The sequence below is a fragment of the Arachis hypogaea genome, chromosome 9, assembly GCF_003086295.3.
Source record: "Arachis hypogaea cultivar Tifrunner chromosome 9, arahy.Tifrunner.gnm2.J5K5, whole genome shotgun sequence".
NCBI classification, from domain to species: Eukaryota; Viridiplantae; Streptophyta; class Magnoliopsida; order Fabales; family Fabaceae; genus Arachis; species Arachis hypogaea.
Window position 1 is genome coordinate 12,829,101 of NC_092044.1, and position 22,730 is coordinate 12,851,830.

At 35.7% G+C, this 22,730-nt stretch overlaps 1 protein-coding gene across 1 annotated transcript; it reads left to right on the forward strand.

The window, feature by feature from the left end:
* The first annotated feature begins 16,308 nt into the window (after nt 1-16,308).
* LOC112710428 (developmentally-regulated G-protein 2) lies at nt 16,309-22,215 on the forward strand. Its single transcript, XM_025762636.3, has 11 exons — nt 16,309-16,606; nt 16,729-16,796; nt 17,790-17,866; nt 18,086-18,266; nt 18,529-18,585; nt 19,452-19,526; nt 19,636-19,755; nt 20,956-21,126; nt 21,287-21,400; nt 21,502-21,672; nt 21,813-22,215. The coding sequence occupies exons 1-11, from the start codon at nt 16,537-16,539 to the stop codon at nt 21,906-21,908; spliced, it is 1,200 nt and encodes a 399-aa protein (XP_025618421.1). The 5' UTR covers nt 16,309-16,536; the 3' UTR covers nt 21,909-22,215.
* Nucleotides 22,216-22,730: the final 515 nt, after the last annotated feature.

The window sequence follows — 22,730 nt, forward strand, 5'->3', positions numbered from 1 at the left end:
ACTTACTACAATTCTTTCCCCACTCAAGAAAGCTCTTAATATCCTATCATGTAGGTGTAATTTTGTTTTTTTTTTACTACATAATTGTTCCTTCCAACACATTTTTAGCAGCTTTAAATGAGTTTGCATTAGGTTCTTCAATGAAACTTAGAAAGTGATGAAGATATGTGTATGCTTAAACATGCAACAAACTTTAACCACCAGTAATTAACAATTTTTGCCATAAACTAATCCAGACTTTTGATTCTAGTTGATGCAATGACAAAGACTCAATAGGAAAAACTAGAAAAAAAACTTAAATAGCTTACTCTCCGTGTAAGTATGCATGGTAGTGGTAACAGTAAGGTCACATTAAAAGTATATGCATCATGGCAACATCATACTCATATATGTATGTAGTCCATATTAACCAACATGCGGAATAATCCAAACGTACTGATCACAATATCTAACTAGCTAAACACACTATTTCTTACCAATGCCTATCTTTGTATTTTTTTGACCGAGACGAGATTCCACGACATAACCGAAACCTCGAACCAAATCCTCATTCAGCTACACCTTTTTGGACAAGCTGTCTGATATTTCCAGCACATAAAATAGTGTGATTTGTGATGCGGTGGTTTACACCACAAACTAACCGGCAAGTGCACCGGGTCGTATCACGTAATACCTTACGTGAGTAAGGGTCGATCCCACGAGGATTGATGGATCAAGCAACGATGATTGATTATTTGGCTTAGTTAGGCAAGCAAAAAAGGGTTTTGAGATATTCAAAATGTTTAAATTTGAAAATATTAGAAGGCAGGCACGCAAGTAAATAAGTTGAAAATAAAATATTGGAGAAACAGTTAAGACTTCAGAGTTATCTATTTTTCCAGATTAACTTTTCTTACTAACTATTTTAATCATGTAGGATTTAATTTATGGCAAACTATATGTGACTAGACTCTAATTCCTTAGACCTTTCTAGTCTCCTCTAAAATTCATTAACTGCCAATTCCTTGGTCAATTAATTTCAATTAGAAGCTGCATGATCAAATTCCAGTTTATATGCCACAAAAACTCTAATTATCCAAAAATAAAAGGATTATATGTCACGTATCCCGTTAAATATAGATAATTAAAATTTAGGAGAATATGTTTTCAAGTTGTTGTTCAAGTAAAGAGATTTTCCAAGTTTTACAAGAACTCAAATAGAAAGAGGGTCATACTTCCGTTCCACCCAAATTCATAAGATAAAGAGCGAAAACAATTCTTAAATTATAAATCCATACATAAATTAAAATAGAAAAAGTAATAAAATCAATCCATACAAATAGACAGAGCTCCAAACCTTAACAATGAATGATTATTTACTCATGGAATGCAGAATGTAAATTTGTATAGAATTCCCTAATGGAATCCCCCTAACGGAATGTAACCCCCAATAGAAGAGAAGTCTCTCCTTTTTATAACTAATCATAATTAATTTAAAATCTAATATCTAAAATTAAGATAATATCTTTTCCTATTTTCAAATTCAAATTTGAAGTTAAATCTGAATTAATTAACTACTCTGCGTCTTTGAAACGTGGGGACCACTTGGCTTCACTGGATCCGCGCCTAACTTGGGTGCTAAAATGGGGCCCAAAAATCACCCCCAACGTTTTCTGCACGTGGCGTATGTCACGCGTACGCGTCGATGGCCTTTTTCGCGAGTCACGCGGACGCGTTGATCATGCGCACGCGTCGCTGTGAAATTCTTCAAATCACGCGTACGCGTCAGTCACGCGCACGCGTCGCCATGGAAAGCTCCAAATCACACACACGCGTCAGTCATGCGTACGCGTCGCTCCTCGCTGGTTTTCTCCTTTAATTCTTGTGCTGTAGAAACTCCATCAAATCCAGCCGAATGCTACCTAAAATAAATAAAATTGCAAAGGACTCAAAGTAGCATCTATATTGGCTAAAAGATAATTAATTCTTTATTAAACTCAACAAATTAGATGCAAATTCACTAGGAAAAGATAGGAAAGATGCTCACACATCACAACACCAAACTTGAATTGTTTCTTGTCCACAAGCAACCAAAATTTATATAGGCTTAGGATGTGAATTTGCATGAGAATGAGAATTCGATTAAGCTCATGTCTCTTTTTATAGTGGGGTTTACAACTGTAATCCTGAATATTTTTGGCATCCCACTCTCCTTTGAATCAGAAGAATGTTACTATTATTCGAATTTAGAATCCAGATAATATTATGAATTCTCTGATCTTTTGTAACTCAATTTAATCCTTGAACAGAGCAATTTTTCTTTGGTGCTTTGCACTTTGAGCCTAGCCGTGACTTTAAATGTTTTGTCTCAATCTTTACTTGACACAGAAACACCACAAGCACTTAACTGGGGAACTCTCTTTAAGTTCTAAATATTTTTATTTTTATTTTTATTTTTTATTATTTTATTATTATTTTTTAATTTTTTATTATTATCCCCAGACAATGGTGCTCAAAGCCTTTGGCGTACTTTGCAATTGATCTCGACTCTAAATGTTTTGTCTCAAGGATTACTTAACACAAGAACACCACAAGCATGTGACTAGGGAAACAACTCTTTGAGCTTTTAATCATGTCTGACCTCCCTAGTCATTGATGCTCAGAGCCTTGGACCTTACTTTTATTTTTCTTTTGCTGTTTCTTTTGCTTCAAGGATTAAACTTTCATTAATTTCAGAGAAATCATAATAATTCTCTAAATTCCTGTTTTTTGTACATCAACATTCTTTGATTCAAATTTAAATATGCACTGTTCATGTCATGTATTCAGAATTACAATTAATACCAGCACATTTAAGTAAATAGGACTACTCTTAAAATTAACTCAATTTCTCATGTAATACATCACTTCTGTATTTTTTATTTGAATTCAAGCTCAGTGAGTAATACATGAGACATCTTTTCAAAATTAAAGCATTTAAGGAAAAACTAAACTAGTCCTAGGATTTTAACTAATAAAGGATCATACAACAAACAAAGCAAAATAGCAGAAAACCGGAACATAACATAAAAAAAGAGGGGAGGAATAAAAAATGAAAGAAACTCAACCACCTTAGTTATCCTAGCGGTCGCTTTATTCTTCAGGTTGTGCTCTTCAGTGAAGATGATTCGCCTCCCTTTTGGTGCCATAGGAATAAACAGAAAACCCTTAAGCAAAGCGTCAACACCAAACTTAAAAGTTTGCTTGTCCTCAAGCAAAGAAGAACTGAAAATAGAAAGAGAAAAATATTATGATGAAAGAAAAAGAAAAGGATAAAAGAACAAGAGAGAATTAGGATTAGGAGAGGGGGAAAGAAAATTAAAACTGGGCGGCGAATTAGTGTAGTTGTGCGGCGCAGGCAACGCGTATGCGTACAGCACGCGTACGCGTGGGTCGCGGAATTTTCTAAATGACGCGTAAGCATCAGGCACGCGTACGCGTGCCCTGGGTTTTGTGCGATTTGCGCGAAACCAGCCATGCGCATGCGCAACTCGCTGTTCGCATGGCTTGGGAACAAATATTTTCATACGACGCGTGCGCGTCATGCATGCGCACGCGTGGATGAACATTTGTGCAAACGACGTGCACGCGTCAGGGACGCGTACGCGTGAACAAGTTTTCTGCTTCTAGCACACTTCCAGCCCTAAGCCAGCACAACTATCTGCCCAAACACTCTTTGACGCCGATTTTTAAGGTCACGCGTACGCGTATCGACGTGTACACGTGGAGTGCCAAAATCACGAATGACACGTACGCGTGAGGCATCATTCCTGCCCCACTGCCGCGCAACTCTATGTTCACTCTTTATTTTTCACGCACACATCTATGACGCGTATGCGTCAGCGATGCTTGCGCATCGTGTGCTCGTTTTTTTTTTCCGGTTCCTGTTCTAAAATAGCTACATGATCAAAAAATTATTAAGAACTCAATAAAAATCAAATAAGTAAGAAAACTACTACTACGAAAAATAACTAAGAATGAAAAGAAACGATCATACCACGGTGGATTGTCTCCCACCAAGCACTTTTAGTTAAAGTCTTAAGTTGGACATGTGGTGATCTCCTTGTCTTGGTGGCTTGTGCTTATACTGATCAAGGAATCTCCACCAATGTTTCTAATTCCAATGGCCACCAGGATTCCAAGCTAGGCGCATAACGCTTTTGAGCAAGTTGAAGCAAGTGACAAGGCCCCAAGAGTTTGATTGTGGGGATGAATTCCAGGGTCCCAAACCTTGCTTTTACACCCATCTTCTTGTGGAACACCATTGTTCCCACTGGGTGGCAAGCAATCTGAATTCTCACAGAGATATCCAAACAACCTTCTAGACCCATTTAATTGAGCTCTACACCAATCCTTGCATTTCAATTTGGAGCATGCAACCATTTTGAACCTTGCTTGACAACTCTTGCCATTAACCATCTTCCTCTCACTCTTAATGCCACAAAGAGCTCTAAGTTGACCATTCGTCTCCAGTAGCCCATATTCAAGTGGGAAAGTAAAGGTTAAGGATAGGAATTTTACCCACTTAAATGTTGTATTGGTTGGTGATGGCTTTGGAAGAGGTCTTGCAAGCTCCACTCCCTTGTGTTCTTCTTTGAATTCTTCTACCTCTTTGCAAGCTTCCTCAATTTCAACATCTTCCTCTTGGTAGCTTTCTTCTAATTTAATCTCTTCTTCATTGCTTACCAAGGGCATGGGAGTTTGTGCATCTTCCTCTTCTTCCGTATGTGAGGGTGAAAAGTTCTCTAATTCACTGGAGTATAAACTCCTTTGATTGGTTTCCTCACTTTTTTCCATAGGATCTTGTATTGTATCTCTTGGGAAAGAATTTGCTTGTTCCTCTTCCTGGTTCTTGATCATCGTCTGCACATATTTCTTTACATTTTTGACATTTGTCTTTATATCATGTAGGAATTCTTTCATGAGAAGCTCAAGATCTGATGGTATTTGAGATAAATAAGGAGATGGTGGCTCTTGGTATGGGTAGAAAGATGACGGTTCTTGATATGGATAGAAAGATGATGGTTCTTGATATGAATATGGAGATGGTGGTTCTTGGTATGAATATGGAGGTGGTGGTTCTTGATAGTTGGAACATGGAGCATTGAAGTTTCTTTGGGTTTGGCTTTGCCAACCAAAATTTGGATAGTTCCTCCATCCACCATAATATGAATCACTACTCGGGTGTGAGTAGTAACCCATGTGATCTCTTTCCATTATTTTTTCTTAGCACAAAACACCAAAAAGGATTAAACGCACCATGTAGTAAACAGAAAAGCAAAGAAGACAGAATAGAAATTTTTTTTGAAAAGGAATAAAATAAAAAGAATAAAAAAATTTCGAAAATAAATAAAAAGAAGTGAACTATAAATTCAAAAATTAAACACAGAAAGATACTAGGATTTTTTTAAAAAAATATTATTATTATTATGATTATTATTTTAAGAAAAATAACTACAGGGACACCAAACTTACTTTCAAAAATTAAGAGAAAAAAATTTAAATAAAATAAATCAAAATAATTTTTTTTAAAAAAATAAGTTAAATGAAATTAAAGCAAAAACGCCTAATCTAAGAAATCAAACAATCAGTAGTTGTCAATCACAGTCAATCCCCGGCAACGGTGCCAAAAACTTGATGCAATATTTTACACCCACAAACTAACCGGCAAGTGCACCAGGTCGTACCAAGTAATACCTTACGTGAGTAAGGGTCGATCCCACGAGGATTGATGGATCAAGCAACGATGATTGATTGATTGGCTTAGTTAGGCAAGCAAAAAGGGTTTTGAGATATTCAAAAGGTTTAAATTTGAAAGTATCAGAAGGCAGACACGCAAGTAAATAAGTTGAAAATAAAATATTGGAGAAACAGCTAAGGCTTCAGAGTTATCTATTTTTCCGGATTAACTTTTCTTACTAACTATTTTAAACATGTAGGATTTAATTTATGGCAAACTATATGTGACTAGACCCTAATTCCTTAGACCTTTCTAATCTCCTCTAAAATTCATTAACTGCCAATTCCTTGGTCAATTAATTCCAATTAAAAGTTGCATGATCAAATTCCAGTTTATATGCCACAAAAACTCTAATTACCAAAAAATAAAAGGATTATATGTCACGTATCCCATTAAATCCAGATAATTAAAATTTAGGAGAATATGTTTTCAAGCTGTTGTTCAAGTAAAGAGCTTTTCCATGTTTTACAAGAACTCAAATAGAAAGAGGGTCATACTTCCGTTCCACCCAAATTCATAAGATAAAGAGCGAAAATAATTCTTAAATTATAAATCCATACATAAATTAAAATAGAAAAAGCAATAAAATCAATCCATACAAATAGACAGAGCTCCTAACCTTAACAATGAAGGATTAGTTGCTCATGGAATGCGTAATGTAAATTTGTATAGAATTCTCTAATGGAATCCCCCTAATGGAATGTAACCCCCCAATAGAAGAGAAGTCTCTCCTTTTTATAACTAATCCTAATTAATTTAAAATCTAATATCTAAAATTAAGATAATATCTTTTCCTATTTTCAAATTCAAATTTGAATTTAAATCTGAATTAATTAACTACTCCGCGTCTTTGAAACGTGGGGACCACTTGGTTTCACTGGATCCGCGCCTAACTTGGGTGCTAAAATAGGGCCCAAAAATCACCCCAGCGTTTTCTGCGTTTTCTGCACGTGGCGTATATCACGCGTACGCGTCGATGGTCTTTTTCGCGAGTCACGCGGACGCGTCGATCACGCGCATGCGTCGCTGTGAAATTCTTCAAATCACACGTACGCGTCAATCATGCGCGCGCGTCGCCATGGAAAGCTCCAAATCACGTGCACACGTCAGTCACGCGTACGCGTCGCTCCTCGCTGGTTTTCTCCTTCAATTCTTGTGCTGCAGAAACTCCATCAAATCCAACCGAATGCTACCTAAAATAAATAAAATTTCAAAATACTCAAAGTAGCATCCATATTGGCTAAAAGATAATTAATTCTTTATTAAACTCAACAAATTAGATGCAAATTCACTAGAAAAAAAATAGGAAAGATGCTCACGCATCAATTTGTCACATAAGACTCGTGGTCACATAACACTCTTCATGTCAAACCATATTAGTCTAACATAGTAATTGTTTATGCATGCAGCTACACACTTGTTGACATGGACCGATAACATCTTTGGTTGTAAATGAATTCTGCACACGATTTCTTCCAAACGCAATAGTCTTCATGGAATCTACCTGAGACATGCCAACAGACCTACCTCCGAACCCTTCTTCTTTCCCAATCATTTAGTCATTGGATCCAGTGATGTCCAGATCAGCACCCTACATAATTAACGCATATTACCAATTCTAAAAGAACGAAAAAGATATTCACATAACAAAAAATTGAAGAATAAACCGTTATCACCAATTCTTGAAGCTAATTAACATCCATTATAATTTAACAGCAAAGCATTTTATACACCAAAAAAATGACATCATTGCATTGTCCCTCGTCAGCTTGATCCGAATCCAATTTATCTAGTCGATGTCTTTTTCCCTTTCGAGGTCTTCCCTTTGTGCAAGTCCTCTTAGTATGTCCCATCTTGTTGCACTTAGCACACTTTCTCTTAGACGCCTTCCTCTTATGACGCTTTGATGCTCCCTTTGTTCTCACGACAATAGGATCTCGAATATCACCGCATGCCTTTGAATTCGTTGGATGGGCACCTTTGGCAAATTCTGATTCCAAGGTTGCATAAAGGCTACGAATCCCATCCAAAGCAATAGTGAATAAACTAACCTACTGAGCACTTAAAAAGAACAACCAACGTGATATTGAATGAATTGCTCCATGGTGAAGCAAGAAGCCTCTATTGCCACTGTCATTAGTTTTCTCAACATATGCCTCCAATGCTTTTACTTCTTTCGTCCAACGCTTCAACACTACACTACCAGGTATTGCCAACAAGTGTTCATGCTTCATCACAAAAAACATATGTTTGCATGGAAACCCCTGAATTTTCCAAAAATTACAACGACATTCTAATTTACCCATATTCTTATCACATAAAACCATAATACGACGGCCAGGATGACCATACTTCTCAACTGTGTAAACCTTCATGGTCAACAACCTCCTCACACTGACAAAATTAATTGAAGATACACTCTCGATCTCCTTTTTTACATCCCCAAATATCGCTCGCGTGTAACGAGAAGCCGTATGACGCTCAAGGGACTCCAACGAGGTTGTCAGAACTGGCACACTAGAAATGGACCTTAACTATGCCAGCAATTCATTATTCCTATACTCACACACAAGAAGTTTCAGATTCCAAACAAGCTCCAACATACTATTTTTCTATTCAAGAAAATTCTTACATACAGAATTTATCCCTTCACACTGTGATATTGTTCAATACCTAGCACAAAACTTCTCGCACAGGAAAGCATTTTCCCACATCTCCTTCTTCCCATACACTTGGTTCCACCACATTGCATCCTGTAAGCCATAATCGACTGTGGCTTGGGCCCACTCTGCCTCAAAGTCTTCAAACCCTCATGGTTATGATTCAAAATGACTTTCTTGACCCTCCACAATGACCTTTCCTTGTTTAGATATACACATATCCTCGCTTCATAATCCGTCCTTGTCTCCGGCTTGTGAAGCCTCTTCCTATCAACCCTATTATAATGTTTCTTACCTCTCTGTCCCTCTCAATTGCAAAAAAATCTTCTCCGAACCAAACTACCCTCCTCATCCTTCAACATGTCACCCCTTCTAATACCAAATTCGTAAAATTTTCCTAATTTCTTATAAAACTCATATACATCATCTTCGCTACGAAAAACCTTCCTCAAAATATCATCTTCCATTAGTTTCCGTAACATCTCCATAATCAACTGCATTTGTATAACCAACTCCATCTTCACACATTATATTAAGAACATCATCAACCTGGGGGACGTCCATCTCAATGTTCACAATGGAGTGCTGACTTCAGAAATCAAACTTGCAAATTAATCTCACAATGATAACATACTCCAACTTGAAACCCTAAAAACCAACCACACAAACATCGTCTCTACCACAAGAAAATATTATGCTACTTGCACTATGAACCGACCACAATATACCCTTTTGTTATTTTAAAAACATGCATGGATCCCCTATAAAACATCATGCTTCTCGTTCTGCCCCCATCATGCTTCTCGTATTTCATCGTTTATTAAATGCCTCCGATTATAAACATGAATGATCTTGACGAATAATTTTTGAATATTTCTTTTCAAATACTACATTTGTTTCTTTTTTTTACCGACACAAAGTACTATAAACCATGTTGTATGCATTCAACCAAAACAAAGCGAACATAAATTAATTAGCAAAGAAGACTCAAGTATATTAACTCAGAATAAATATAGGAAACTCAAAACAAAATCAGATCTTTGTTAACTAAGAAAATTAACAACAACAAACACTATTAACTCTTCAAACTTAACAATAACAAAAAATTAACACAGACAATTAAAGATTACCAACATCATAATTAACTAAGAAGTCAGCGAGTGATAAAACATATAATTAATAAAAATTATTCACATAAATAGCGAACCAGTTGTAGAGAGAATGACTTTACCAATGGAGACATGTCAAGGAGAGAACCAACCACTGCAATGACGACAGACAAATGATTGCCATCGGCGATGACATGAACCTCACCTCCGTTCTTTGCGCAGCGGCACCGAGCTAATAAGTGGGAGTCTCCGTGTGGGCGATTCTGGCAGTGACGACACCTTCTAGGGGATGGCAACAACTGGCCGATGGAGAAGGGAGGGGGTAGGCAGTGCTAGGGTTCAGGTTAAGTCCCCATTATGTGGTGTAGGAGATGAATGACATAGGTGAGAGGTGAGAGAGAGTTTTTTTTCGTATACGAGGTGAGAGAGACTTTCTTTCTTTGATTTCAGTCTTCTGGGATATTCACCTAGTTTTTTTATCAACATTAACTCTTTTTTTCGTCACATAGTAAACTTTTATTACAACTCTTTTTGTTCTTCCAAAGCATTTCTTATGGATAATCTGGGTTGGGTATAGATTTTTTTAGTAAACTACTATAAAACCTATATGGAAAAAAAATTCACCCAAGCCTGCTAACCCCGTTAAAAACATGTCCGCTCTATAATCCCAAAAAAAAATTAAGCATAACAAAATGGAATACTTTTTCATTAGCACCGTAATCAATGACAACTTCTGCAGCCTCTCTGTGGCTGTCAGCAGGGATGATGCAACAACATCCTGTCACACCTAAATTCTCACACGCGTGTTTCATTGTCATCTCTTCCACGTAGGATCCACATATGTGGATACTATATACAATCCACACCAAAGACTCTCCCTATGTGCAAATGTACAATGAAGTATAAATTATATGGAATCCCATTCATTGCCTTTTTCTTAAGTTGGGGTTTCTGTCATCGTTTTCTCTCTGTAAACAAGAAAATCAATTTGCTTGCTAGGGTTTGCTGTCGCCATCAGTCTTGCTAGGCAGCAGCCCTCCCTCTCCTTTCTCCACTCTTTTCCTTCTCTCCTTCTTTCTTTCCATACTTTTCTACTTTTCTCTTCCCTTTCTCATTCTTCGCACTCCGATTCACCTTCTTCCTTTCTTCCCCTTTGTTCTTCCTCCTCCTCTTCTCTCATCCCCACCCCCTTTCCTCCTATCCTACCCCTTTTTTCTTCATTACTTTTTTCTAGTTTTTTTATTTTTATTTTATTTTATCTTTCTATTTTACTGTAAGTTTTATTTGTTTAGTTCTCTCTCCTTTTGTGTTATTTTATTTTTCTCTTTAGAATGATTTGGGTATGGTGCTACAAATATTTTAAATTGGAGAGAATGACACATGGTAGTTTATTTTTTGTTCATAGAAATATTTTCAGATTAGAGGAGGATTCATATTTAAGCCAAGGAGAAGAATGAATATTTCAGCATGTTGCAACACTTTTTCTGTAAATATAGAAACTATAGATATTTATATTTGTCTTTGTTTTTATTTATTAAATTTTTTTGAAATTAAATATTGAGCTTACTTTAAGCTTATAATTCAATATATAACATATCTAATCTTTTTCTTTAAACATGGATCTAATTTGTCTCTATTATTTGTAATTGTCGTATGGCTATTATTATAAATGAAATGTATTCTTTTGTCAAAATTATAAATTATATGATAAATTTTAAACATTCAAGTTGGTTTTTGAAGAATTTCAGATTAACCAACTTGGGTTGATCAAGTGGTTAGTTCACTTGTCCGCTTAAACAAGCGTCGGGAGTTTGAATTCCGTTCTATGTATGCAGCATCTCATTAGTCAGTCAATAACAAATTTTTAAATAGAGTTCAGATACGCACAGCGAATTTGTTCCTAATCTCTTAAATTGAAAGATACCATAAAAAAAATCAAATTGTACACTTTTTTCAATAAATTTTTATTTTTTTAGGAGTTTTTAAAAATTACTCCCGTATTAATCAAGGTTCAGAAAACCGGACCGGTCATCAAACCGCTCTAGTCACTGGTTCACTAGTTTATTGGTCTAACCGGTTCAACTGATGGTTCAACCGAAAAAATCGTTTTAGAATAGAATAATAAATAAATTATAAATACACATCCTAAAATATAATTATAGTTTGATATAAATCTTAAAATATCTTCGAAATTTAAAACACTACATAAAATATCATCAACCAAATACATATGATCTTATCAAAATCCAAACTCAAAAGTTAAATAGTAATAAAAGCATATCTAAATATTAAATCCCAACTACATGGTTTATCAATCATCAATATCCGCAAGAACTTGTTACAAATCTGCTTCGGTGGGATGATTTTCACCTTCATTCCCACCTTGTTCAGCAGAAGAATCAAGAGATGCAGCATAAAGACCACTACTACCACCGCCACTTTGATATAAATCAGCATCAATTTCACCTAATAAAATAGACATGTTGTCATTATATTATAAACTAACAACATTCTAATAAATCATTAGAAACTAAATATACTATACTCACGCAATAAGTCATCCACATTACTAGGAAGATCATGCTCTTTCTCTACAACCTCTTCAGTCACCCAAAAGTCAACTTGACTGATGCTTTCATAATCAATTGGATCATATTGTGTCTTTTGCTTTCTTTTTTCTTTTTCCTTCCTAAAAAGTTAAATACAATATATGAAGATTTAATAATTTACAAATTTGTTATGATAAAGATTACAAATGAAATAATATGGTATTTCATGAAACATATATTACCTGGATTTAAGACATAAATTATAGGTAACATAAACAATGTCATTCAGTCTATCATGCTCCAATCTATTTCTTCTTTTTGTATGAATCTGGTAAAAAGGCTCCAATTTCTCTCACACCCAAAAGAAGCAGATGCTTGGCTAAGAATGCCAACAACTATCTTTTGTAAACATGGAGCAGAGCCTCTGAATAACCTCCACCATTCATCTACCAATTATAAAACCATAACATATTAGAATATATCAATTAAGAACATAGGAGCATAAAACAAGTTACTATTAATTAAACAAATATTCAGCCATATTCTTACCAGGCTTAAGTTCAGATGCAGCTCGAATAGCTTCTTGTCTATCAAAACTTTCTTTCCGATCTCTATATAAATGTATTTCTTTCATTGCCTGAACTGAATCCAAATTGTTACACTTGCAATACAAGGTAACAAGATCAAGCAAACCTCGCATAACATTAGGTGCTTCTTTATAATTTTCATTAAAAAAGAATTTAGGATTCAAGAAGTAAGCTGCCGCATGAAGATCTTTCTTCAAATGCTTGTCCCATCTTGAGTTGATAATATCTGTGTACGGGTAATATGCAGTCTTGGATTGCCTAAACATCTCCTTAATTGCATCTTCTGCCCTTAGCATTCCTTCATAAACATATCCCAAAGATGATTTGTCATCAGCATCAACAACCCTCAGCAAGTAAATCAGAGGGCCCACAAGTTTACATACAATAAAGCAATCGTCCCAAAATTTGCAGTCCAGAATAATAGCACTCACAGCCCTTCCTAATTTATGATCTGTAAAAATTGAATCTACAACCAATTGTTGCAACTCCTTTTTACAGTCAAAGATGCTCTTCAATGTAATAAACACAGTTGCAAAACGGGTTGCACCAGGACGTACAATTTCTCTCCAATGAGGTCTTTGTCTTAGCCAAGATAAGAAAACCGTATGATTGTACACAAATACTGTGATCTTTTAAGGCAATGAGCAGCACATGGTGACCAATAGATATTATCATATTTTCTATTGATAAGCCTACCAGCAGCAACATAATTGGCCGCATTGTCAGTTACAACATGCACAATATTATTTGGGCCAATCTATTCAATTACCTCAGAAAATAAATTACACATGTATGAAGCATTTTTTGCCATATTGGAAGCATATACTGATTTCACGAAGCACAAACCTTTAGAACAATACACCAAGAAATTGATTAACGTTCATTGTCTTTGATCTGTCCAACCATCAGCCATGAGGGTACATCCAGTCTCCTTCCATGCACTCCTATAACTATCAACTAGCATTTGGCTTTCTCTTTTAAGATCAGCTAACAAATGAACCCTTAACTTATCATAAGAAGGCCCTTTGTAACTAGGTCCAATACTAGCAACACCATCCAGCATATCTTGAAAATATGGTGACATCACAGCATTAAATGGAATTTTAAAATCCAAAAGCCACCGAGCAAATCGTTTATCAACATCGTGTATTGGCTCTTTGTTTTGCAGAACACTTTTAATACTTGGTTGAGCTCCTGGAGTTGTTCTTGGTGCAAACATAGGAGGAATGACTCTGGCTTTTTTCTTTGGATTGCCTCCAACTCCTTGCTGACTCGAGGTACGCTGCTGTTCCTGTTCTTCTTGAGCTATTGCCTCATCAATTGCATCCTCTACCTCATCACCACCCTCTTCACCAAAACTTACTTTTCTTTTCTTCTTGTTGGTCTGAATATCTTTCAACAAACTTTTCATCTATTTTTCCACATCATATGGAACTTTAGGGCATTTTTTCACGTCTCCAGTAATCTTTGCTAGATGTTTCTTCATCCTGTGAATTCCACCTCCATTGAAAACTTGTAGACAAAATAAATATTGATATTGTGGTTTTCCATTCACCATTTGTAGAGCAACATATTTCCAAGCTAAATCTGTTTTTCCTCTAATGTTAGAAGAACCTTGTGACTGACTATCGTTAGCACTACGGGAATTAGGATTAGCAGCATCATTCAGAATAGGAGTATCGACAGGCATGTTATTATTCACAGAAGTATTGTTATCAGCAGTTGCTTCTTGATTAATACTATCTTCTATAACTGAAATTAATAAAACATATATGAAATTAAAAACAGCCACAACAATAAACATTAACAATTCTGCCTACAGCAATTCAGCCAGTCAACAATGATGCAAAACCGAGTAAGTTTCCAGCATTAACAAAGTACAAAACAGAGTAACAAATTTCAGCTTATTTAGCAAAGGAACGAACAGAAATTGAGCAACAAATTTCAGCTTATTTACAAAACAAAGTAACAAATTTGAGCAAAGGAACGAACAGAAATTGAGCTACAAACAGAAATTGAGCAACAAATTTCAGCTTATTTACAAAAATAGAGTAACAAATTTGAGCAGAGAAACAAACAGAAATTGAGCTACAAATAGAAATTGAGCAACAAATTTCAGCTTATTTACAAAAACAGAGTAACAAATTTGATTAGAGGAATGAACAGAAATTGAGCAACATACAGAAATTGAGCTGCAAAATAGAAGACCAGCTAGTTAATTTTCAGATTATTTATTTCTCACCCTAACCAACAAACAGAAATCTGCTAACCAACAAACAGATTATTTATTTCTCATGCTAACCAACAAACAGATTTTTTGATAGTCATGCTAACCAACTAACAGAGGAAAAATCATAATTAAACTGAAATCTGAGTTCACAGAGAAAGTCGAAGTTCACAGAGTATCAATTTCACAGAGGAAGTTCACAGAGGTGAAGAACAAAGAAGATGAGTAGAGGACGAGTCACTCACCTGGGGTTGACGGAGGGCTACTGGTGTTGACTGTTGAGGACTGCGCGACGACGAAGACGATGAGAGGGCTACTGCCTGCTGGTGTTGAGAAGATGAAGATGATGGAGATGGAGGGCTACTGGGCAGGGAACCAGGCGAAGATGGAGGGTTACTTGGGCTGAGGACCAGGCGACGCGGTGGCGCTGATGACCTGAGACCGCGGCGACGAAGGAGGGCGACTGGGCGGCTAGGGTTCACGACGGCTAGGGTTCGCTCTTCTCTCACTGTGAGATGATTTAAAATCAGATGAATCATGAATGAATGGGGTCGGGGGAAGAAAGGGGGGTAGGGTGCTCCACGAACGGGTCGGGTCGGGTTAAGGGTTTTTTTTAAAAACAATAAAACAGCGTCGTTTATGCAGAACCGGCCAGTCATCGGTTCGGCCCAACCGGCCAGTTTTTGGCCGGTTCACCGGTTTTTAAACAGTTCTTTTCAGCACGATTTCTACAAGAAGACCGGATCGTTTGCGTTGCCAATTTACGGTTAAACCGGTCGAATCGGCCGGTCCAATCTGATTTTCAGAACCTTGGTATTAATCTTTTTGTTTTTTGAAATGGACTAATTTTATACTTTTAGAAATTTAATTGTTTTACAATAAAATTTATTAGATTTATTTGTCTAATATGCATTAAAAGTAATGGAGGGCAAAATATGAGAACCAAAATATCTGATTTATAATTTTAAGTGTTTACTCTAGATTTTATATGAAATTGTTGAATGCAGACATAAATTAAGGATTTTGTTCTATTTGGGGAAAAAAAAGGATTAGTGTGCAACATAGAAACTTTCGCTGGTCCTTTTTTATGCAATATATGACTTTTTGTTTATTCCTTGATATTTATTTTTTGGAGAAAAAAAATTTTATACATGTGCGTAGATACGGGTTTGATAGTATACTAATAATCATATATAATACACCATTCCTAATTTTTGATATAGTAATTATTATTCACACAAAATATTTTTATATAATAATTAAAAATTATTTAATAATTTAATTAAACTGCTTAAGATCAGTACAGTGTCAGTGCCGGGGTATCAGTATCACTACACTGTATGACACAAGATTTGACAGGGGCCAATTTGGGATTTTGAGGGATTGTTAGATTAGTGTGGAAACATTGAATGTGGCCCAATATGAAGAATTGTGGCCCTGAAGGGCCCAAATTCGTTCGTGAGACCTACACTCTTCCTCACTCTTCATTCCACTCCCTTCTCTCTCTCTCTCTCTCTCTCTCGGAGGTTGCCTAATACCTTCGCTCACTTTTGTTTTCTTCATATAATAGATAATAGATTGCACCTTTTCCATAAAAAAGAAGCATATAATTTAGCATAGCTGGGTAGACGAAATAGCAAGGCAGAATGGGTATCATTGAGAAGATCAAAGAGATTGAAGCCGAGATGGCTCGGACTCAGAAAAACAAAGCCACAGGTACTCATTATGTGCCACTTGCACAGTTGCACCTTTCTAAATCTTGCATATTTCATTATTATGCGTTATAACTACGATTTTCGTTATTATGATAACTGCTTTTGAATTTGTTTGTTACGCAGAGTATCATCTCGGGCAGCTCAAGGCAAAGATAGCCAAGTTAAGGACACAATTGTTGGAGCCTCCAAAAGTATTTAAAAACACTTTTTCTTTTCCTTCTCATGCCTGTATTTACTGCTTTGTGCTGTTATTAATTGTTAGTTATATCATTTTACATTTACTTTTAAGTTCAATATTTTGTTTTCCTTCACATGATTAAGTTTGTGACATGATTCTTATTGTCTTTTGGCATATGTGTTTAGCTTTAGTATGATTAGTTTTGGTTTTTGTCAAATTAATACTTGGATCCTGAATTCTTATTGCTTCTATCATTATACTGTATGAGTATACGTATTTAGCTGAGATGAATAAAAGATTCCAAGGGAGGGGTATATGGTTCTTTACTCTGTTTATGTACTCGTTGTAGTCGAAGGCGCTAAATTGACACCTGAAGCTTAAGCAATAAGGTGGGGTGCGCAAGGCCTCAGCGATTTACACCGGCTCTGCAACTGTCTCTTTAATGAGGCATTCATTCATCATGATACAACTCCTTTATCATTTTGTTGAAGTCTTGCTTACAATTGGAGAAATTTTGTTAGACTAGGTTTAGGGAATTAGTAAGGTAAAGTTAGAAGCCAAGACTACAATGAAATGCTCAAACTCAATTCCTAGTGTTGAAGAGGAGGTTGGTTCACAAATCTACGATGATGGAGAAAGAGATGTAGATCAAAGTGTTGAAAATTATGTAATATATTTGATTGCGATGCTATGAATGCACTTTGTGGTGAGATCCAGGAATTTTTCGAGACTTCAGGGCTTCCAATTCATTTACCTTAAGCCCTAATGAAATCTTATCTATTTCCCACAGAAAAGAAACAGTATAAAATGCTTTAACCCAAGAATGTATCCGTTATTGATAAGTACTAATGTTTAGAAATGTCTGGTGGGTGAATCTTTTAATTTACATATTATTTTCATGTTTAGTTCAGCATGCATATGTTTCTCAATTACTTGTCTGTCATTGTTTGATATTCTCTGGTACATAGTTTCATAAGCCACTGTATCTTGTCAAATTATGTGATAGGGATCTAGTGGAGGAGGAGAGGGATTTGAAGTTACAAAATTTGGCCATGGGCGTGTTGCACTGATTGGATTTCCAAGGTTTGCATTCTAAAATTCTTTTTCTCATTAGTTTTGGTTATCAATGTTTTATTATTTTCTTTTGCTATCGAAATTGATTAAAATATTAAAGGTGTATTGGACTTTATACCTTCACATGTTTTGTATCTGTGATGGGTTTACATGCTTTTGCTGTCTATATGTGTAAATTTCACGTGTTCCTAAAATTTCACCCTTCCAATGTTTTTTGTCATTTTCCAGTGTGGGAAAGTCAACTCTTTTGACAATGTTAACGGGCACACATTCAGAATCTGCATCTTATGAGTTCACAACTCTTACTTGCATTCCTGGCATCATACACTATAATGATACTAAAATCCAGTTGCTTGATCTTCCTGGAATTATCGAGGGTGCTTCTGAAGGCAAGGGACGTGGGAGACAGGTAAAACACAAATTTGTTGTTTCAATCATTCCTGTAGTTTTCAGGGTATTGCCTTTGCAATTAAGAATTGATAAACAACTTTTAAATAGTGCTGCTATCTTATTACCTAGTACACACTAAAAAGAGGTGATGTGGCTAGACACTTGCATTTCTTGCTTGGTTCTTTCTCCGATCTATATCCCATTTTCCTCCAAGTCAGAAACCATGTTTTTTTCCATATTACTAATCATGGAAAAGTTTTGATATGTGAATGTTCTCCCAGGTTATTGCTGTTGCTAAGTCTTCTGACATAGTATTGATGGTTCTTGATGCTTCAAAAGTAAGTTCTTCTTGGCATCTCCTACTGCAGTCTTTCAATCTTATTGTAATTAGTCTTGGTAGTTGAATGTTCTATGATGATAAGATGATATGTTAATTATTATAATAAATTACTGCTCTAACTGGCAATAAATACAATAGCTAGCTAAGATATTGATGATCATTAAACATCATTGTTTAAAGAGACACCCTTCAATCAAGGTGAGAAACTAACCAAGTTTTTTCGTTATATAATAGTTATTTTGTATTCCCTTAAATTATTATTGTCCAACCCTCTAAACATAATGTGACTTGCATAACTCTTATGTGCCTGTTTAAGATCATTATTTTTACTGAATCATGTTTGTTACTTCATGTTCCACTTGGATAGAAACATATTTGAGTCTTCAACATATTCTCCTTTACTCATTTTTTTTCTTTCTTTTTTTTCTCCCTGTTATTACTGTTTATGGCATAGCCGCACAAAGAATATGTTATGGTAGAGCAACACTTGTGTCTAATAGAGTGAGCTATGAGAGCTTAAGAGAGCAGTAGAACAGTTTAGAAAGCAGTGTGCCAGCTAGGATGGGGACATGGGGCAGCTGTAACTACCATAAAGCTGTCATAACTAACTTATGAATATAAAGACAGTATTCCCTTATGATAGTTTAATTTTTCCTTGTTTGGTTCTCCCGGATACCCAGCTGTGTCATTTATTTCCTTCTTTTGTGGATACACTTCCAAAAAGACTGATATCACACTGATATCTTGTTCTCGAGCATTAGTGCTTCACTTTCCCTTGCGTTGTTTCCAGTTTTTACACCATGTTGCATGTTGGATTGTTCTGAGATAGTTCTCTATTTGTTATTTGTACCTTAATTGTGTCAGAGTGAGGGCCATAGGCAAATATTGACTAGGGAGCTTGAAGCTGTGGGCTTGCGGTTGAACAAGAGACCACCTCAGGTACGTTTCTAGCTGTGTCCCTGAGGATGTTTTGGGACTTAACATAAGCCTGTATTGGGTTTATATATATTTTTTCTGTCTGTAACATTGGAGCTTTCTTACCTGGCAGATATATTTCAAAAAGAAAAAGACTGGTGGCATCTCATTTAACAGCACTCTGCCTTTGACTCATGTGGATGAGAAGCTTTGTTATCAGATTCTGCATGAATACAAAATTCACAATGCAGAGGTACATAGCAAACTCTAGTGTAATGTCATTTAAATTTCCTTTCCAAGGATGTATATATATATATATATATATATATATATGAGTTGTAGTTATTTCTATGATAAATATACACTTGTCCTGCTGCATTAGTTTGTTTCAATGTGGTGGAACAAGTGCGGTGAATAGATTGATAGCTTGGTTGGTGATGTGAGGTTGCTTTGATTTCTGCAAACCATGATTTTATGGTTGTGTAAGCAAACTCTAGCTAAGACTAAAGCTTAGGTGGAAATCTCAATTATGGATTCATATTTCATATCAGCCATGCACACGAGTATTTTGGATTTCAGACATGGATAATGCAGTTTTCCTGGTGCTAAAATTGAATTCAATTACCAAAGAGCAAACTCAACAAACCACATCATTGTAGAGGATTTGACACTTTGTTAAACACTGACTGTCCTAAACTTTTATGCAATTGTGCAGAGTTCCAAATACGTTTAACAACAGAATTTGGATCCTCTAAATTTTGAATTTTCACTTTAGAGAATAAAATATGATCTCTCACCCTTGAATAGTTTCTCTCTCATGTTTTCTCTTAGCCCCACCTATAAAATAAATGGTGAGAGATCACACTTTACCCTCTAAAGTGAAATTCAAAATTTGGAGAATCCAAATCCTAACAATAACCCCAATGCCCCTGAATAATTCTTTATGAAAGTCATCATTTACCCAATCGTTCCTTTTCTTTCTGAGATGTGAAGAAAAGTGTTTATATATTGATAAAATGTGAAATGTGTTTGCTACATATAATTGATGAATTCATTGTCTCTTATTAAACTTCTCTTTGCATTCTCATTTATGTTGCGTTCTCACTTCTCAGGCTTCCCTGGTAACCAGTAGTAAGTTTTGGTCCCCTTTTTTTTTATTATTTCTTTAAAATTTATTATTAACGCCAAATGCTTCAACAGAGTGCATCTATTACATTGCTCATATTAACCCTCAATATCAGTGTTCCTTTCCATCTATGTTATTCCAAGTAGAAGTGAAATTGGTCGATAACTCTGATTATGGACATTAGGCAGGCTTTTCTATTTATTTATTTTTATTTACATGATGATAAGTATAGTAAAATTTAAATGTAGTAAAAATATTACTGAGATCTGATTCTGCTTATAATTGCATATCCGTGTAAAGGGACTTGACTGACAACCTCTTTTTCAGATTCTTTTCCGGGAGGACGCCACAGTCGATGATCTCATAGATGTCATTGAAGGAAACCGTAAATACATGAAGTGTATATATGTCTACAACAAGATAGATGTTGTTGGTATTGACGATGTGGACAGACTAGCCCGCCAACCTAATTCTGTTGTCATTAGCTGCAATTTGAAGGTAGATTAATATTTTTAGTGTCACTTGAAGAATTTGAGACAACACATAATTTTAACCCTTTATCTTTTTAAAATGTACTACAACCTAACTATTCCGGAAGCTATATATTGTTAATTTTACTCCGTTATGTTGTCGGTAACACTTTGTTTCTTGGAAACAGCTGAACTTAGACAGATTACTTTCAAGGATGTGGGACGAAATGGGTCTGGTTCGAGTTTACACAAAACCCCAAGGGCAGCAGCCTGATTTCTCTGATCCTGTGGTTCTTTCCGCGGTATGTTTCATCATGTAATATTCTTGCTAAGGAACAGTCTGCCATGTTCATTTTAAAAATTATGTCATCCTTATTTCACTTCCTCTGGCACATTATTGTAGGATAGAGGTGGCTGCAGTGTAGAAGACTTCTGCAATCACATACATAGAAGTTTGGTGAAGGATGTGAAGTATGTTCTCGTCTGGGGTATAAGTGCAAGGCACTACCCTCAACATTGTGGCCTTAGTCATATTCTTCGTGACGAAGACGTGGTTCAAATCGTTAAGAAAAAGGTTTGGATAGAAACCCTTTATCTTGTTTTCTATTCTCATTCACTTGTACATCATTGTCCATGAATTTGTGATCATTGGAGGTTGAACTTGAGATGTATCTGTGTGATGATGAGAGTGATCTTGACATGTGTATCGTTCAGGAAAAGGAGGAGGGAGGAAGGGGCCGATTCAAGTCGCATTCCAATGCTCCAGCTCGGATATCTGACAGAGAAAAGAAGGCACCACTTAAGACATAATTTGATGAAAGCGTGGTTTTTGAAAAGTTACTACAGGCTGCACGACATATATATCCAAAGCAATGGACTTTTTTTGAGTGCTCTTGCTGCATAGGGATCAAGTGCTCTTCATGTGAGCTCTTACTTTGTGAAGTCCTAGGTTGTAGCCACCCATGTGTTGTAATCCCACCACCCACACCCCCTTTCTTTCTTTCTCTCTTTTTTTTCTTTTATAATAATTTCTATTGTTTGTGAATCTTGCATCTGACTTGAAAAATGAAATAGAGAGCAAAAGAAACCTGTACTGCATCTTGAAAATTTGCTGTCATATTTGCTTGTTATCATAATCCCGTTTCTCTTGTGATGCTTTGGTTTATTATAAGGAGCTCAAATACCTATTCAAAGGTGAACTGATCAAAGATATTACTCTCTGGGAAACAATAATTCACATAGACTTTATTTTACTGATATTCTTTGCTCAATTATTATTTACAATGCACGTTTCTCTTGTTCATTCTTTCACTAATTTGATCTCTTCGATAATGAAGGGATCGGTTAACTTGGTTTATTTTCTGATACCTCTGGGTTAAAATTAAATATCGTTAAAATAATAATAGTAAACGATTGAAGTATACTCTCTATTGTTAGCAACCGGGATCCGAATGGGAGATCGTAACTAGGAACGGCAATAGCAATGGGTGTTATTGGGCGGAGTATTGGGTATCTATAGATATTAATTTTTAAAAAATTTAAAGAAAAATGAACACAATATAATATAATTTAATATAATTTAAATATAAATTTAACATAATTTATATATACATAAAATTTTCAATATACACA

Coding starts and splice junctions, on each gene's coding strand:
- LOC112710428 (XM_025762636.3), top strand. CDS start 16,537: ATGGGTATCATTGAGAAGATCAAAGAGATTGAAGCCGAGATGGCTCGG. Junction 16,607..16,728: donor TCAGAAAAACAAAGCCACAG/GTACTCATTATG, acceptor TTTGTTACGCAG/AGTATCATCTCGGGCAGCTC. Junction 19,527..19,635: donor TGAACAAGAGACCACCTCAG/GTACGTTTCTAG, acceptor CTTACCTGGCAG/ATATATTTCAAAAAGAAAAA.